General features: G+C 39.9%; 1 protein-coding gene across 12 annotated transcripts in view; it reads right to left on the reverse strand.

Moving 5' to 3' along the window:
* EHBP1 (EH domain binding protein 1) overlaps nt 1-20,055 on the reverse strand; it is a 200,855-nt gene that overhangs the window by 5,734 nt on the left and 175,066 nt on the right. For all 12 annotated transcript variants that reach the window (XM_085054353.1, XM_085054362.1, XM_085054361.1 and 9 more), the window contains 2 exons: nt 3,282-3,381; nt 2,076-2,149 (listed from right to left, as the gene is read on the reverse strand). In XM_085054353.1, coding sequence (XP_084910479.1) covers nt 2,076-2,149; nt 3,282-3,381 — 174 coding nt within the window. The remainder of the gene's footprint in view (nt 1-2,075; nt 2,150-3,281; nt 3,382-20,055) is intronic.

Consider the following 20,055-nt stretch of genomic DNA (forward strand, 5'->3'; position numbering starts at 1 on the left):
AAACCGCTCCCATCCTGTTACACAGATATATGTATGTTTGTGTATATATGTTTTCTTTTTTTCTCCTGCCCATATACTTCAGTTCTGGAACTGGTAAAAGTGAGATTTGCCTTTTCAACTCTTTCGGGGAGCTCAAGCACTCATTAGCAATTGGTTAAATGGCCTCGGAGCCGACAGCGCTGGGCTGTCCAGGCAGCCCCTGATTCCTCAGAGAAATCAGACTAGAAATGCTGTGGTTTTGCCAGTGCTTCCCAAAAAGTGCACCTTTGCATCTTCTGAACACAGAAAACGCTGATGTGCCCATTGAGAGCCAAGATGTCACAAATGCGCATTTTGGGTTTTCACATTTTCTTGGAAAAGTTTCTCCTTGAATATGTTTTCTGGGTAAAAGCAGATAACTTTTAAAAGTTCTAGAAGACCAATAATCTCACTGAGAGCTACAATGCTAAATGAGGACTTTGTTGCATAAATAAAAAAATCCCCCAAAATAACCAAAATTCTCCAGCACTTATGTTTGCTTCCTAAACCTCTGTTTAGTGTATCACCAGTAGCAATAAGAAAGAAAGAAAGAAAGAAAGAAAGAAAGAAAGAAAGAAAGAAAGAAAGAAAGAAAGAAAGAAAGAAAATAAAGAAAGAAAGAGAGAGAGATGAAAAAAAGGTGATTTTCTAGAGTTTGGGCATCCCCCTCTGAACTTACAAAAAGAAATGAAAAAAAGATTTTTGTTCAAGGCAATGTGTAAATGCCACAGGCTGCTAGACATTCAAATGCTGCTGCTATGACATTCCAAGGCAGTATACATACATGAGGCAATTTAACACTGAAATTTTAGATTTAAATCCAGTATCTCTTAGCTCCTCTCCAGTTTTAGATTATTTTATGTCTTAAATATTTCATCAGTATGATTCCAAATTAATCTGGCTTGTCTCTGCAGAAAGCAATGTATATATTTATGACTCAGGATTATCCAAGAATATAGTGAAGATAGTCTTATGCAAAAAATATAACCACAGATGGAGAGATATGAAAAAGCTACCTGAGACCTGCTGCTTTTTTCCAACAAACTTATGCTCCCAGTGAAGTCTCCAAACTAATTAGAATTGATTTATTATGGATCAGGTACCTTATCAGGTGAAGAAAGAAATTACCATGGACAGTCAAAGGGTTGAGAGGTCAATACAGAATAGCAAAATCAATTTGCATTGATTAGACAAAAGGTCCATTTTACAGAGCCCAAAGGATTAACTTTAAAGCAAACATCTTTGAACTATAAGGCAGCATTTGTGACTGAGAGGTATAAGCGGTGCAGCTTTAGAAAACACTTAAGATATTTAAATAAGAAAATAATGCAAGCAATGGTTTAAGCTATCTGGATGTTTATTTTTTATTATGAATCATCCCAAGGATTACTGTACAATTCACTGGAAAGCCCTATGGAAAGGGTGCAATTGTTTCATTTATCCCGTGTCAATCTTCCCCTGAGTGTTACCTCCATTCAGGTGAGGTGACTAAACTGGGGAGAGTCGCAGAGAAAGGAGAAACTCTGTGCGAAGGATCGCACTAATCCTGCTGCTGCTTGTGATGAAATATCTACTTGACAAACATAGCATTTTACCACCAAAACCAAGGAGACTTTTTTTTTCCCTAGTGAAATCCTGCTGTAGAACAGGTCTGAAACATTAAAAGGAAGGAGGCTCTCTTCTGTGGGTCACCCCTTCCTTTTTCTGCGGCACCCAAAGCAGCAGGAAAGCCAAGAGACCATTACTGCAACAAAAAACTGTAAACCCCACACACATTCTTTACCTCCTCATCACTTTGTTTTCAAAGTTTATTGCAACAAGACCATAGTTCTTTGCCCCATATCTTGGATGTTTTTAAATTTTTTTTAATCCTGAAGAAAATTTAAGAATGGGATTGCAGCCTGAGCGCATGTGCCGTGTGCTATCACTTGAAGTGATGCAAACACCAGCATTACTAATGGGCTTCAGAGAAGCCTCCAGTTTGGTACTTTCAGGTCCCAAAGCTGAAAGTGAGGCAGTGAGCACTTTCCCCCCTCAGCCCCCAGCACTGCTCTTACCTTCAATAGCCAGCATTGCTCTTAGCTCCCGGTTCAGCAGCTCGTAGCGCCTTTCTAGGTCATGTTCCTTTTCCCTAGGCAAGTTGCAAATGTTCATCAATATGTTAATTACTAAATCATTAAACACTTAAAAGCACCTTTAACTTACATTGATTTCAGGACTCGCAACTGACTTTTCTCTTTAACTTTAAGCCACTCCAAACAAATGATACACAAACTTAAAACCTGGCTCAGGTGGCCTATTCAGCAACAGGGCCTTTTCATTTTATGTAAGGTCGGCTTTAATTCTGTCAGTTTAACTCCATTGTGCCACAGGATGCAATTATTTCATATTCATCTCTGGAGCAGCTGTTGTGGAATGTCCAAAGTATAAAATATTCCCCCAGATCCAATGAGCAAATTCCAGCATCAACCTATTCACCAAGATAATGTGACACTGGAAGTATTATTCTACATACATTCTGCCCTAATCAACAACAAAAATTAGACAAGGGATTAGAAAGCTTAATATTTTGAAGGTAAAATCCTCTGTCAAGTTCAGACCCAGCAGGAGATAGGTGAGCAGAGGCTCTTCCCAGGGAAGTATGCAGGCATCTACACTAGGTGGCATTACGGAAAGAAATATCAAACTGAAAGAAGCTGGAAGAGAAGCACTCAGGGCAGAATACCTCTAAAAACAAGCAGTGCCTTCTCCCTTCCTCAGCACTGCCAGTGAGAAAAAGTTCATTTGTCCTTCACAGTATCACTGCACTGTGACTGATTTACTGACATCCCTTCAGCAGCCTGGTGCTGCTGAGCTAGAGATGGGATTGAAGATTTCTACAAAGCAGGTAACAACTCAGATTTGTCTCTCTGTATAGACTCCACCTGTCTCATCTGAGGCACAATCCAAATCTATCTGTGCATTTCTAAAATGTGATTTTATTCTACTGTTGGGCCTTTGAAAATGCAGCAGTGCTTAGTATTTCTTTAATTTCTTTTTTCACAGCTCTGGCTAATCTTGTGTCATTGCACGCTTCTCATTTTCAAGTCTGAAACATGAGAAAAACAAGTTACTCGATGTGTAACACGTCCACACTACTCACTTTTGAGGGGTTATTTTTGGAACTTAATGGGAAGAGAGTAAAAAAATTTTGCCATTTATCTGAAGGGCAAATATTTGTGTAAATCATCCTTTTGTAAATACATATGTTCATCTGTACTTACAGAAGAGAAAGCTGGTTCATTCGTCTTATTAAGGCATTCTTCTTATTAACCAGCATGAACCACTCCTGCATCATAGCTTCTTCTTCTTCTGTGTTTCTTCCTGCAATCAAAAGAACTTCATTACTTATGTGGCATTTCACAAATGGAGGTACATATTTCCACTTCAGATTTTGGAGTATCAGTATCACTGAGCATGACAAGGCATATTCTCTAAAGGTAAAAATATTGTATGACTGCAAGTCCTACCTGCTTTATAAATAAACATTTGAAAGCAGCCATTCTGCTGATAACCTGACCTAAATAAATACTTTTTAAAAGGACTGTGTATTTTAAATTCTACCAAATGAACTATATCACTGCAATGCTTCCAGTAAAAAAATACTGCTAAAAGATTTACTTTACTGCTAAAAGATGTCTGGTCATCACCAAACACAAAATCAATCCCTGTGGGCAAGATCCACTCCACCCATGCAAAGCCAGCACAGTCAGGATAATGTGGCAGGGATCAAAGTAGCTGCAGAGTAGATGCTAATCCTGAACTCTTGGCCAAGCTGTGGGCCCCTGCTCAGCTTCTGTCTCTATGGCCACTCTTCCAGGTGAGGTGGAAAGAGCTGCTCCTCTCCTCAACCTGCAGCCAAAGGGAGCATCTGCACAAATACAAATAATCCAGGTACCCAAGGGTCCCCAAGTGTGTATGCATGGCCTAGTACCCCTTTCCCTAGCCTCCATCCATCCCAGGCAGGATCAAGATCAGGACTCTCCACAGTCTTGCAGGCAGTACTAAGCTCTACCAGATCCTCTAAGGCTCTGTGTCACCACCTCTGCACCACAAGGGAAAGACAGATGAGCATCCAGAAGGCTCCTGAGTGTGCTTTCCATGCAGCAGGGCTGCTGAGCCAAATTCCACTCTCTCTGAGCTCAGGGACTAGGAGAAAGTCCTTTGTGGAGGCTGTGCTTCACTGGAAACCTGCCATTCTCACCCCTCAAGCTGAGCTGAAGAGCAAAGGCTATACTGGTCCTCACTGAACTATGAAACTCACACATTTCATAAGGTTAAAATTAATCTTGGAATAAACATGGAATAAAGGCAAACGAGCATGAGCTGAGTCTTGTGAGTTTGTTTTCCAGCTTTGGTACTAATTAATTGGAAGAGGGTGGGTAGATCTCTTGAGTTTAAGCACCTCATGCAATATGGCAATAATCACCTGTAGTGATCCTGCAAGGGTGCTGAAAATTAATTCTTTGGTGTTTGTAAAGGGGTTTGAAATCTCTGATGCACACTTGGGGATGCTATCTTATTAACTTAAACCATAGGATCCCTTGTGGCAGAGAAGCCATTTCTAGCACCTGGAGCTGGAAAGACACCAGAAAAATATTGTTTTGCTCTAAACCAAAACATCCAGTTTCCATATGGGAGTGTTTCATATGCTTGCATGTAGGAGCTCACCACATGCAAGTTCACACCTCAGTGCCACAGTAAGAAAAAGTTCCAACATTTGGCATGCTCTTCTTTCTGATAGTAGACATCCACCCATATCTGCTTATCCCCCTGGGAAGTACCTGCTCAATGAAACTTCCTGGAATGGTGCTTTTAGGGTTGCAATTTGCTAGCAATGAGGCAGGAAGGGCAGAGTATCCCAAAGAGTGGATGGAGCCACAGCTCTTTTCCATGCAAAAGCTGCAGGGTCCAGCTCCTGGGGCAATGGAGCAATGAAAGACGAAATCTGACGTAGAAATGCTCTCCCCCAAGACCTCCACTTCAGGTTTTGTGCACAAAATATCCCACCATGGCATTTACAACAATATTCAGCAGTTCAGTACACTTTGCTGCTAAGTTACAGATCAAAGGCCTTGCTGCTGTACTAGTCCATCTAACAAAGTCTGTTTTTAGAAGTTATTAGCAACCTTTTGTTGAAATGCACCAAGTAGTTTAAATTTATTTAGGGGAGAAGTCAAGAAGAAGGGGATAGATAGCTTTTTAAAAAAAAAATTATTGCAAAATGACCAAAATGACCTATTCTGTAATGCATGAGATTTTTTACAAGCAATGTGGCAAAGTTCTCACAACCAGACATCTGTGGCTACAGTTACATTTCAATCAGTTTGTTAGTTTTGGGGTGGACTGGGATGTCTGGCTGAAAGATTATAAATACAAGCCCTTGCTGCATTTAATTTTGCAAGCCTTGGAAAAGAAATGGAAGAGAGAAATGTTTCCAAAGTATTCAGCTCGATGGTGGATCTGACTTTGGTCCCATGCAATTTCAGGTTAAGAACATAAACTTAAGATATAATCTTCTTTCTATTAATGCATTCCTCCTAAACAGAGTTAGTTGCAACATATAATGAGAAAAGATCTGGGTAAAGCTTGGAGCTGTCGAGTCAGATCTGCACAGGTGTCTATTTTAATATATCCACGCTGACACCAAAGCACATGCAATATCCATAGAATAGGCTGGTTTAAAAGTGAATTAACAAAGTCTTGATTGTTTTTACAGAATTTTAAATCTGTTTTTGTATTCGCTCTGGACCCATGTGATGCCCTGACACCGGTCATGTGATATCGGCTGCGATAGGCACAAATCCCCGGGCAGCAACAAAAGAAGAAAGAGCAAAAAAGAAAAAGCTGAGAAAAAGCTTGCAATTTGGAAAAAGGCCAATTTTACCCTGGCGAAGGCCTTTTTGATCAGTGAAATGACACATGTGTGCAATATTAATAGTAGTCGATGCTGATATTTTATTTGTCGACCATCAGCTTTTAAATTCTTGTGCACAGAGCTGAAACAAATTTTTCCCAGGCAAGCAAAATAAAGATGAACTCCCATATATAACAAATTTAAATAACTCTTCGGCAAACACACCAGCCTTAGAGCATTACTTAATTTTTTTTTTTTTTACTTGGTGAAAGGATGCACATGAAACACTTTCAACAAAGAAAAACTGAGTGTTCTTACTGCAGCAGTACTGCAAGCTAAACTCACATTTACAATTTCTAAATAAAAATTTAGAGGAAGCCTTTCTTCAACATGGTTTTACTCTGTAAAACCCAAGCTGCTGCAGGGGTGGTTGTTGTTTCCACTTGCCAAGTGTAAAAGAAGTATTTAATTACAAATGCTTGAAAATTTAAATTGGGAAAATATCTGTGTTGTTCTTGGGGAAAAAAACACCAACAAACTGTACAGATTATTTAAATGAAGCAAAAAGCCCATGCTTGAGAACAAATCGATCCCACACATGCAAACCCCTTATCTAAGCCAGTACAAGATGCTGAAAATCTATAAATAGCCCACAGATCTCAAACTAAAATTTTTTCCATAATACATGCATTACACTATTGTTTTTGATAAACAACAACAACAAAACCCTTTTAAAGCTAGTAAGTTGGACCATTACAAATTAATCCTGACTTTAATAACTGGTTAAAGACCCCTTCAGCTTTATAAGTAACAAAAAATATTAAAGCCTGTGATCACAGCGAGCTTTTCTCATTTCTCCTCTAACCATTTGTTATTTAATCCAATACTAGTAATCCAATTTGTCCATCAGACTTTTAAAGGGCAGAATGCAACTTCTCCAGCTTAGACACTTTTCAAAGTACAATATATTTTTCAAATGAATGCTGGATGTTTCATTTTTTCCCCAACTGTTCCTAGCTCTAATGTATGAGGAAAAAAAGAACAAGATGAACATTGTTCGTACTGATTAAGTAAGAGCTCATTAAAGAGCTGTCAGTGCTGTACTTTGAATATGCATGAAGCATATAATCAGATCTAGTACCGTCACTAGAGGAGAATACGGTAAGTACAAAGGATTGATTTAATTACTTAGAGTGGGCTGTGGTGGTAAAGCAGTCTTGTTAGCGCAGAAAGAAAAGGAGGTTGTATTCTGGCACGGTTAGGGGAAAAAGGCAGTTTTAGCTTCTGCCACAATACCTAATCTCAGGATAAAGCACTTTACATTGTAGCTTAAAATGAAGACTGCCAGTTTTCTAAAAAGACCAGAATTCATCTTATCTTGTTTAACCTCATCTGGTTAACTATCTAGCAGAACATATTTATTCTCTTTAACACGTAATTATGCTTATACCTTTTTATCCTATAGTTCAATAATGACTTCTGAAAACAGTCTTCAAATAAGAGCGGGTAGTGCTGCAAACATCATATGCATGCAAACTGCTTGGTAAGAGATTTGAAAAATGCAGCACCAGAAACTCAGATGAAACAGTGAGTACACGCGCCTTTCTGTGAGAAGTCAATACAGTTTTTAATGTCGGACTTTAACCTGAGGAGCCTTCTGGCAGGGTTTCTCTCATTTATTTTCTTTTTCCCCTTTTCCTTTCTGCCTTCCCCCCCACCCCACTCCTTTCTCTCTCTCTCTTTTTTTTTTTTTTTTTTAATTAATTCATTCTTGTTTTATTCTTCCTGTAGGAATCCAAGGGAATTCTCTCACATCAACTCCCAGTGCCATTTTCTAATTTCATTGTCTGGCTTGAGTGGTGAAGGATGCGTGCTCTATTCTTCTCTTCACTTGACATCTACCAGAACCCTCCTCAATGATTAGGAATGAGCCCAACACCAAGCCTCAAATAGCACAAGACATTAAATTCTGCCCTCAGATATGAGAAACTCCTTCTGCCTTCTGAGTCGCGATTCTAAGCTGTAATAGCTCCTGCTCAGGATTCAACTGAGGCTGCAGCATAAAGTTTGGTAATTTTGTCCCTTACTGGAACAAATTTTACAGATAGCCAAAGTACTGATAGTGAGAATTTTAATGATAGCCAAGGAAAAAAAAAAAAACCCGAACCACAACCCCAAATCCCTTTCTCCCTTCTCCCGTGGCACATCACACATATTCCTGATTGTTACTTGAAATCAACTTGAGTCAATTTTCTTCTACAGTCCTCAAGAAGCACAGTAACAAACACATTACCCCTTTTTGAGAACAATATAAGCAACTAGCTTATTTTAATGTTGTGCAGCTTCCTGGCAGACTTTTACAAACACAGCTTCCTTCATATTCTTCTGGATGTACAAATGGATTTTTGTTTACACTGTAAGCTAATTATTTCTTAAATTATTTAAATAAGAAGCATCTTGACAAATGTCTCTTCTGAATCAATTTGAAAGAACAATTTTTTTCCCCCTTTCCTGCTGAAAGTACTTTCAAACTCAGCCAGCTAACAGTGCATGCATGTACCATTAGACCCATTATTTTTAAGCCGTTTGGGCAGCTAGACATTAGATAAACCCAATATGGATTAACATAGTAAACCTGTACATTGCTAAGAAAACAGAGAAGAAAGTGCTACAAAACACTGAGAATACCACTTAAAAGGAAGAAATAGCAACAACATGCAGGGACAAGATTAGTTTACGGTGTAAATGGATGAATGCAGTAACTCCTCTACACTTTATACCATCATAAATCTGTCAAGATAAGACAATAGATTAATACTTTTTAAAAAATCCTTAAATGTAAACGTATTTAGCTGTTGTGCAAAAATGAATTACAACCTGTAGAAGATAAATAATGAAGGGTTTACATCAGCATCCCAAACCAGCCCATTCAGTCTGGCAAGAAATAACAGGTTTACAGAAATCACTCTGTGTGCCGTCTTAAGCAGTAATTGTTTTTAAATTTTATTTGCACTGTGTGTAGTGTGTATGCCATGGTGTCATGGTTAAGCACAGAAACCTTCCCATGTCTCCCCATTTACCTCAACAGAACTACATGAAAAACAACCTACTTAAGACAGAGCCCATTCTTCATCCATTTGCTGATGTTTACACACAGTTTTAAAATAGAATAGAAGAAGCTTTCTTCACTCAACACACTTGGGTGAAGAGGCCAGCAGGAGAATGCCAGTGCATGGGAACTGGAGCGGGGCAAATAACAACAAAAACTGGCCGACTTTGCTCTGCTCCTCTTTCTGGGCTATTTTATAGTTGACAGAAGCTTGGTGACTACTGAGAGCTGTTCAAATGCCAGTGAATTCCACAAATTTAACAGGAAGGTCTTTTGAAAACATACCCCACTGTCTTTATTTGTCTGCTTAAAAAAAAAAAAAAGTTGTGTTCACCCAATCATAGGGACGAGTTTTTACAAGTTGCTGTATTAGGAGCAAGTGGACAGATTGGCTTGTTTACCTGAAGGAGAACATGAATGGCAAATAAAGAATAGTTCTAGGATGTGTCTCATCTTGTCTCCTAAGAACCTGGGGAAATTCACTGAAATTGAAGGTGGTGTGTTTAAAACCGATAAAAAGAATGATCTTTCCTCAAAGCCTCATCATTTACCAGTAGAACTCGTCGCCACAAGGCAATGTTGAAACTAAGAGCTCAGCAAGAATTAAAACCAGGTTGAATGCTGAATATGGAAAGGCAAAGCTGCAGCAATAAATATTCAAATAAACAAACAAAAAACCACGGGAGGTAGGAACTGGATGCTCCTGCTCTAGGACATGAGATAACCTTTAATTTTTAGAGGTTAACTTAAATGTTCCCTGGGGCCAGGTTAGCCTGTCACTGGCCCCTGCACAAATTCTTGCCCCTGCCTGGGTTCAACCCATACCTGTCCCACTATAGCAAGTATTCTGGACCAGACTGCAGGGCTGATTTGCTGTGGCCATTACAGTGTTCCTGAAAAGAAGCCTGGGAAGGGATGAGAAACAACGCTGGGTGTTTTAGCTGACCAACCTCACATTGCTAACAAAGGCTGGTGGAAGGTCTCAAATGCTTCCAAGTCAGCAGCAGACTTCCCACTGATTTTAATAGTCTTCTCATCTTGCTCACTGTGAACAGCTTATGCACAGATGAGCTCTTGTTTTTAATGTGAGTTACTGAGTTTAACAAATACTTCAGCAGAAAAGCCTATATTCACAACAGATATTCACAACAACTCCTTTGCAAAGGAGAGTTACACAAGACCTACTGCAAAATGCCTCTGACACAACTGAAAGCTACAGTGTAGAAATTGTTCAAATGACCAGTGGTCCACAATTTTTCACTAAGTAAAATATAGGCATCCCTAAAGAAACCCCCTTTTTTTTTTTTTTAAATCACCCTCCTCTGCTTTCAGAGGGCTACATTTGGTGGAAATACTCAGAACTTTGGATAAAATATTTTTTCCAAGTACTCAGTGTCAAAACAGAACCCACAACAGACAGCATGTATGGATGGGCTGCTCCACCTTGAGCTTCAAGCCTTTCCCTTGAGATCACCACACCCAGATTGCTTTCAGCATACCTCCTCCTTTCAGAGCAGGAAGACCTCCTCAGTTATTAAAAACCCCTGAAAATGAACAAGGAGAGCCACCAACAGATAAACAGGTGGGACTGTTGTTCAGATGACACTGCAGAAGTGCTAGCTAGCAGATGAAACCCTAGCACAAATTTTTGAGTCCGAGCTGGATGGGAAAACGCCTAAGGAACATTAGAAAGGCAAATTCATGGCCACTAACTTGCTGTCTGAGAGCAGTTGAGAAGGAGACATTGATGTCCACACAATGGAGTCTCATAAAGGTAGGAATCGACTGCCAAGAATCTGCCAGGCAGAGTTACATTGCACTGCATTGTCTGACTCTATTTCAGCCCCCAAAAGTACTGTAACCCTAATGAAACAGAGCTGCCACCAAGGAAATGCCTTTATCACGAGCACACATCAAATTAGTTTAATATCAAGAAGGAAACTTGTAATTTCTTTGGTTTCTGAAACATTCAAAAAATCAGAGAGGCTATCTGAAATTTTGAGAGCTGTGTAAACAGAAGGTCAGGGTTCTGACCACATCTCAACGCATGCAGGGATTTATTTACCTGCAGTGGGACTGACTCACAGGAAGACACATTCGTGGCCTGCAATCTGGGCAGCCTAAAATTATCACAGGACTGAAACTTCCACAGAAGACAAATTGTGGAAGACAAAATCCACAAAGACTGCTGATTTTCTCTACATGACGAGTTAACACAGCGGCCAGTAGAAAATAACAGAAAATCAACCAAACAGAATACCTGGGCCAGATAAAGATTATGAATATATTTTAAATATGGGGCCATCCATCCAGACCAAGAAATGTTGTTCCCCAAAATTCAGGCAACAAGAGGGAAAATTCAACTGAAACACCTGGAGATTCCTGTAAGAAAGTGATGCCTCGAGGAAAGTGCCTGCTGGGAATCCTAGCACTGAGTAAAATCAATGCTTGTGCTTTATTACCCTCTGGTATTCTTTGTACCTAAATTTTCTCACATAGCACAATTTCAGAAGAAATTTCAGCACAGAAAAACATGCACCATTAACTGATACATTCAAACTTTTGAAATAACGGAAAAAACAGTAGATCATGCTTGGAAATCTACCAAGAAAGGGATGATAATCTCACTGATGAATTATTTCACTTGCAGGTTTACAAGTAGAGTTGAATACTTTGTTAGGAGTGATAGTAATTTCTCTATGGCTTGTAACTACTCCTTAGAAGAGTTTACTACCTGTTTACGTGGCAAGTCATGGCTGGGTAAGATTCTGAAGTGAGAGGCCATTTACCTAAAAGTTGCTGGAGTGTGCTCTACTAGGCAGCATATTATTCCATTTTTGCCAAATGTTGCCTTACTTCCTTCAGAACATGTTCTCCTGGAGCTGGAAAAGGGTGGTGGACATTATAAAATTACTTCTTTGATGAACAGGGCTGCATTTAACCCAAGCAGCTGCCTGAAGTGAGATGATGGCTGGCAGTGAATGTGACCTTGTATCTGTGTTAATGGAAATGTGTATTCTTACTGGGAGTTGGCAGGTTTGCACTCCTGGGATCCAAAGCTTCCCACGGCTAACTGGGTGAGTTCAGCTAGGCTGAGGTGTCCCAAGGCCCCACAGCTTCCACTTTTGACAGAAAAGGTGTTTTTGGTGGTAAATGGGAGAAAACCAAGAAAGAATAAGCGTGGTCTCTGCAGACTGCAGTGGCACTGTGGGCCAGGAGCCTCGGGGTGACCAAAGGGCCTTTCTGCTCGCCTTGCAGCAGACACTGATTGCAGAGAAAGCTAACTCCGGGCACAAAGCCAAGGACTATGGCTACCACATGAAAGAGCATTTATACTGCAACACCACAAAGAAAGATGGAAATCAGTTAAAAGAAGCAAGTGTCTGTTGGGTCTTGTAAGGCTTTTGGAAGGCTTGCAAGTCTATTCATAGCGCCTAGGGCTCTCCCAAAGCAGTCTCCTGCTATGCGGGCAGTGCTCTACTTGGACTCTCTTCTTCAAGCTGGCTTCAACCTGTTGACAGGTTCTTTGAAGGCAATGATGAGGCTACAAAAGCCAGGGAAGTGCTTGGAGAGGAGGCTGACTTATCGCTCAGTGCCTTCAGCCAATGGGATTCTGTGTTACTTTGAGAAAAAAAATAAATATGGTCACTGCTGCTGCTGAGCCGCTTTAATCATTTAATGGATTTGGCCTGGGAAGCTGAACACGTTTGGTCTTGGGAAGGTCACCTCCTGTGAACTTTTGCCTACCAATGCACAGACCTAAGACTGAAGAGATGTGGTGAATTAGAGAGTCAGAACCATGAACTCTGCAGTTTGTTTTGTGGAAGCTTCTCAGCTGTAGAAACACTGAGTATTTGGAAAAGTACGGCCAGACCATCTTCCCTTACCAAAAGTAAGTCTGCTTTGCAGGAATTGTTAATGGGAAGAGATGGATGGATATGGGAAAGAGTTTGCCAGTAAGACTCTATGGAGGCAATATGACAACAGAAACTGGAGAGAGGTTGAGGAGCCTCAAGAAACCATGATCTCAATCGTTCATAAAATGCATAGTTCTGGCAACTACAAAATACACACTTGGGCAGAAATTTGTGTGTGTGTGATCTTGGCCCTGAACACTCCTGTCAGAAAATCAGCTCGCTGGTGTGCCAGTTTATTGGCATTAACAGACTCTCATGAACAGCTTTCTCTGCAGAGCTCTGCAGGCCCCAGGTCACCCAAGCCACACTTGGCTGCAACAGAGAAGCACAGTGACCACATTGTGAATGAGACCTTGACCATAGTGTCATTGCACTTCTTTCACCCAGGGTTTTGGTAGTTGTCAAAACTCCCATTACCACAACCCTGGCAGCAAGTTAACGTTTCTACACAATGAAGAGAGACACAACTCAACAAATACTTTAGAATATTGCTTTGCTTCCAAAACAAGCAGTAACTACTAAGGCACAGTTTTGTGAACTATTATCATGACAGAGCAAAAATGTTTTACTCATGTCAAAAAACTTTCCTTCCACCCGACACAAATTACTACCAGTAATATCCTTTCAGCTTCCTAATTGTTAGGTATTTCCACTAGGGGAAGTTCACAAACCAGCACCAGCAGAGACCCAAACCAGTATCACATATGTATCACTCACATAATCTAAACATCTTTGAAATGCTTTCACTCACTTTTTATGCTAAATGTAAAAAGTTACGCAGCAAAAATGTTTTCAGAGATATTTTTACATTTTCTATCTTGCCAGGAAGGCTCTTGTTACACTGTCCTTCCTCTTGCTCTGCCTTGGGATGTGCATCTTTGCCTTTCGCAACATGGTTGGTCAGCTCATTACCATCTTGTGGTTTGCAAGTTCTCAGTTCACCTGAGATTAATCATTCTGAGCCAAGCAGAACAACAGTGCAGGAAAGCAAGGCTGACAAACTGCTATAAAACTTACAGTGTTATTTATTAATTCTTGCTCATTTAGGCAAGATATGAAATATATGAGAAGACCATGATTTTTTTTTTCTCCTTATGTACATGCACAGATATTTTTCATATTGTCTGCTTGCAAGCTTGAAGAGGTAGCAAAACCAATTTTTAAATTCATCTCTCAGGCAAAACTGAACATTCATAATTTTCCTCCCCAAGCCCTGACACTGGTGAATACAAATCTGCATTTACTTTTGGGAATTCCAAAGAGAATTGTGAATTCAATTGTTTTTGGAGGATGAAATTTGGCTTGGGGAATAGGATGCTTCCTCCTAGCTCACCCCTTCCTACTCTAGTGCGGATTTCTCTTGCAGACTGGGTGACTCCAGTAAGGAGCATTCAAGATGGTATAATACAGGCTGGTAAATACAGCTCAGTAATCAGGGTTGTGAAGGTGCAGAGCACAGAAGGGATTTATTTTTGATAGTGAATCTATACACATATACATCATCAAGCCCCCATTGAGAAGCAGACCACTCCAAGTGATTAATACAGCTAAAGGGGGCAAATAAGAGATCAATGACAAAAATCACCTGGTAAAAAAAAAAAAATAGAAGGTATTGCATTAAAAGGGCTTTTACTTTGCATGCGAAACAATACCGAGAAACCTGTATTTTAGCACTTGTGCTCAACAAGCTCTCTAAAGTATGTCGGGATGAGAACAGAAACCCATCCTTTCTAATAATCTTGTGACAAAAGCTAAAAGACATCATCCTATTAACTAGTGATCTCAACTGCTAATGCGGAGTACTTCCTGGTGTCTTTTATGTAGAATGCCGCTATTAAAAAACCACTAAACATTCACTGTGAACAACACAGAATCATTCATCTTTTATCAGCATCTCTTGTTAGAGGAGTATGAGAGGGGCTGAAGGTGTCATTGATATTATAGAGCGGAAATTAATCAGAAATTTTTCTCATATTTTCCTCATCACACTCATTTACTTTTGTACAAATTTCCCCCTGCTAAAAAGTTCATACCCAGCCCCCTGTTGTACGCTTTTAAGTTGAGAATATTCAACGAGTGCGTCAACTGAAAGGCACCAGGTCCCAACACAAAAAGCATTCGAAATTCTCATTTAGTTGTCTTTATTTTGCTAGCGCCATGTGGTCCTTGAAGATGTAGAAAACACGGGAAGCCGAGTAAAGATCAGAGCAAGCTCATTAGCATTCTGACAAAATTGGAGTGGTGGAGATGTATAGTTTGCCTAGTTTGTCGTTTTGAAAGCTACCGGTGGTAAGCTTTCTATTTCATTGTGCTTTTGTCTTTTTTTGGGGTTTTCAACGCAGCGGGGTGGTTGTTAGCCTAGGTTTTCACAGTGCATTGTGGGAACCTTGCCTCACATTCAGCCTATATAGTATCATTTGAGTTCAAGTAAAAAAAAAAAAAAGTAATTTTTTTTCCTATTTATTTCATAATCACCTATGCTAATGCATAATTGTCATCTGGCTGTCAAAGCCCATCTTGCCCGACACCTGGTTTATAAAGTTAAAAGACCCCCAAAGCCCCCCAAAATCACCAAATAAAATGAAGTCTGAGCTGTATTTAAAAATAAAACCTTTTAAATATGTTCCCAGTTTTCTTCAAAAGACAAGATAAGAAGAAATTAATTTAAATTCCACTGTTTACAATAAACTAGAAATGAATTTGAGACAGATCCAGTTGATTAGAATTCAAAAGAGACTCTGTATAAGAGCCTCAATTCTATTTCAGAGCCTCTTGAAGGAAAGATGGGTTTACGCTCCAGAATTATGTAAATAATGAATTACCTCTTAGAAGACCTATAGAAGTTATTACTCTGGACATTTTTTTTTTTTAAACATAAGGCTCACTTTGAAGGGCTAAAAGGGCTACATTAATGCTGCTATTCGACATGAACGTTTCCAAGTTGCAATGAAATGGATAAAGGTCTTTTTGGATGAATTTATCTGCTAAATCCTTGTGGTTGCCCTCCTATCTCGGATGATGACCCAAAAGAATGTCAACAGCTCATTTCCCAGAGAGCTGGGAAGAGTCACTACACAAGCCATAATCTGCACGTTCTCAAAGAACCGTTTCAAACATTACATTTCACAAGCTGTTTAAAGAGATTTTTTTTCCCCCCTCTCATCTCCACTATCCTACCAGTACTTTGGACATCAGTGCCTTGGAAATGAGTGCTTTAACAAAGTTGAAACATGACTTTTTACGTATTGTGTTGGTGGGTCAGGCAAATGCACGCTTGTACATGCACCGTGCAACATGTGAGTGTCCAATGCTTCCCACCCGCTTCCGACCCACATCACCAAATTCCAGCCTAGCTATGGCAGGGGCAAGGAAACACTAAGACTAAAAATATATCAAGTCATCCTTAATATACCCATTGGATTTTTTTCTACTCATATAATGCGTGCCAGGCTGCCAAATCACAGATATCCTTTTAGTGGGAAAGGATAAAACCCAGCTTAGAAGGAGATACAATGGATCTAGGTATGGAATACAGTAAATTTCACAATGGAGTGTGGACTCTAGATTTCTTTACTTAGCAAGGGGGAAAGGATAAATATTAAGGGAAAGAGCTGCTTTACAGAAAACCTTCAAAATTCTTTCTTTTTGTTATGCATTTGGGCAGCATCATTATCTCTACCGTCAAAACAGACTGAGAGCTGCAGGCAGCCTCTGCTGAGCAAGAAAAGCAAACTGTCAGGCCAAAGAGGTCTTTAAAAAACAAACACACAAAAAAAAACGTGCAAGAAGGTAACTGCCTGAAAACAGGAACCTCTGGGATTCCTATGTGGATTGACAGATTTAAATCTTTCCATCATATTTATAATCTAATTTCACTCTATGCCTCTCATTTCACTCATGTGAAATACAAGAGATTTCATCACAGGAGATGTTGTTACATTTGAGCTACATGAGGAATTATAATCCCTCCCCAAGTAAAAACAATACCCTAACCCTGAGAATTAAATAGCAGTTTTACTCTAAACTTAACAAAAGGCAGAATTTTGTCAGCTCCAAGATGCCACCTTTATTTCAAATCTCCTTTTAAAGACTCAGTTCCTTTTCACTTGGATTCCAACTCCCAGCAGAGGCAAATAACCTGGAGACTGTTATCTGCACGACAGTAAGGGCGACCGAATTATTTTCTATACTTTGCCATGTGCTTATAGCTGCAAAATTATTTATCTCCTTCACTGCATTCTACTACGAAAGTTTCCTCCAGAAGAATCGCCGGGACCAGCCATATCAAATTAGAGGGCAGTCAGGAGTGTCTAAGTCCAGCTTTAAAACAAATCATAACAATTACTTAGCCATATGGAAAATAGGGTATGTCTTTCCTGAAAGCTTTTATATATTTTCTATCTCAAATTTCAACTTCATTAGAAACTATTTCTGACTAGCAAGCTGCAAGATTGCTAAATATCTAACTGTTAACCCACCATGAAGAAAGAGACTCTTTTGAATGGCAGAACTTTTCCAAGATGCAAATGAACAATAATCTAATTTTGAGAGTAAATTAACTGAAGGATTCATTTTAATATGTTTTGAAGTCTCCAAAATGAAGTGGCAGTTGCAGGCTGTGCAATACACACACATCCGTGCGCTCATGCTCACGTACATAAACTAACACTACACCCAGCTTCCATCCTCAGGAGAACTCACATTGTATTTATGTTTAGGTTCTTATGACTTAAAGGCCAGATGTTTCACAAATGACCAACAATTGGAGGTTAGAATAAATTAATGACTGATTTCTGAGCTTTGATGGAATTAAGCATACTTCTTTTCTCAATGTGCCATGTGAATGTTTGCCCGCTAAACTTTTTTTTTTTTTTTTTTTTTTTGACAAGTGAGGCCACCCGGCAGAAAACAACTGATGCAAAACCCAGGAGTAATCCCTCTGTTTAGTTCAACACTGTGGTTAGCCTTAACACTGCCTCTATTATCCAATGGATTTAGAGAAACTTTCATTTATTTGTTGGCCTCAGTCTTCCAACTTTGTTGCCTTCTTTAAAAGGACCCAAGACCCATTCCTATGTAAATACATTTGCATAGGGCCACAATGAAACTTTCTGGGGCTGGGATTAAACTTGCAGAACTAGATAGCTGTGCTGCGCATATTTGTGATCTTCATGTAAGTACTTTCCCAAATACATATAAGTGAATGAAGCTGATGTCCACTCTGGCTACAGGAATGCCTGCAGTTTAAAAGAAAGGCTCCACTGCAAACTGTGGACCAAAGCCCCGAAGGCTGAAGCAAGCGGCAGAAACGGCACCCAAACGTGGAAGTACAATCTATGGAAAACGAAGAAAAAAAGCCCTTTTCAATTAGGAGCTGCTAAAATCAGCACATTACTTGCTGCAAAATGTCCTCTTCTCTCCCAGCTTGTTCTGGTAGGACAGGATCCCTGGTGTATAAGTAATGATTCATAGCCACTTGCATTTCTCCTTTTTTTTTTCTTGCTGCCTCTGTTTATACAGAGTACCTAGGGTATAGCATATTATTATAAACTGTACTCAACACAGCCTTCTTCCAGCCAAGGCAAATATAAAGCTTTGCATCCAGCCAGTCTATTAGGAAACAGCACCAGGATTAATCCCTGCAATTACTGCCCTCAAAAAATGCTAGTGGACACTCCATGCAATTCTGCCATTCCCACACACAAAATGCCAATACCTTAAAGGCTTATGTTCTATAAGGGAGGCTCGATGGACCTAAAGCATAGCTAAGGAGTGGTTTTGCAATTTCACTGGCTCTGAGGACTGTGGGCCAGGAATTGCAACTGAATATATTCTTTTGGTATGCATTTAAGGAGATAACACCTTCTTCCAGGGCACATCGAACACAAACACGTAACTCCTTGTTTAGCTGTGCATTTTGTTCTAATCTAGCTTAAAAAGCTGTGTAAAACTACTTCAAAAAATCATTACTATAGCATTATTCAAGTACACTACTACAATGATTAAAAAAATGAAACCAAACATATCAAATTTAATTACATGCAAAAATACATTAGCCACTAGAAAATGACTTCCTTAACCAGCAGGATGTTAATGAAGACACTGTCACAAATCATAACCCAGTTCTGATTTACACTGTATTTTCCTTATTCCTGACTGCATGGTGAGCCTCTGCTGCCCCATGTAAATACCATATACAAACCCAATTTCTCTCGTTGGACTAAGCACATCAATACAAAAGCAAATGAACTACCAAAGTGCCCTAATTAACAATTTTGCAAGTGAATGCAGACATCAGTGCCACACTGCAGCCATTAAAGTCTATCCCTTGCCATATCTGTTTCTGTTAACATTTCAATAGACCAATTAAATGACCTTTCCCCCCTCAAACTCAATTAAGCTATTTGAACATCAATTGATAACTTACCATGTATTTATGCAAAATGCGCAAGCAAGAGATTCATTTTTTTTCCAATCCTAATGATGTTTTGAAGAAGAGAAAACTATCTTAACTATCCTGTCCTGGTATTCCATGGAGAGGGGGGGCAGGGATGGGATTGCCTCCCAGGGGAGCCTGGTGGGCACGGTGGCATTGTGGCAGGCAGTTTGGAGAAAGCAGGTGTGAGGCAGATATTCTTCTTCCCTGCCATTTGGTCCCTACCAGGCAGCTGTCTTGGGAGGCCAAAAGAAAGCAGAGACAGCCATCTCTTTCAGCTTGTTGGAGTATCACGTTGCTGGGTCACAGCCAGCACACTGGTAGGTGGCACAGGGTCACATCAGCCAACTTGCAGATATCCAGAGTTGTTTCTTTTTTTTTTTTCCCTGTGTTTTCCCCTCTTTTTACTTTCGTCTCGAGTTCTTACCTCTCGTTGTGCAGCGGAAAGGGGTGCCCAGCACACACACACACCTTTCCAGCATCCCAGGGTAGGTGTGACATTTGACTGGAGCCTGCCTGCCCCGTGTTAAAAGAGGTGATTTGCTGACATTTGCATTTTCCCAAGGGGCTCCATACACCATGGATCTGTTTGCCACAAATTCAGGGGACTTGAGCGGAAGGAGGTCAATGTCTCCTGTTGAAGAGCTGGCCTTTGCTTCTCTGCACAGGTAAACTGTTC

The sequence above is a fragment of the Lichenostomus cassidix genome, chromosome 3, assembly GCF_008360975.1.
Source record: "Lichenostomus cassidix isolate B80296 chromosome 3, HeHo_3.0, whole genome shotgun sequence".
NCBI lineage: Eukaryota > Metazoa > Chordata > Aves > Passeriformes > Meliphagidae > Lichenostomus > Lichenostomus cassidix.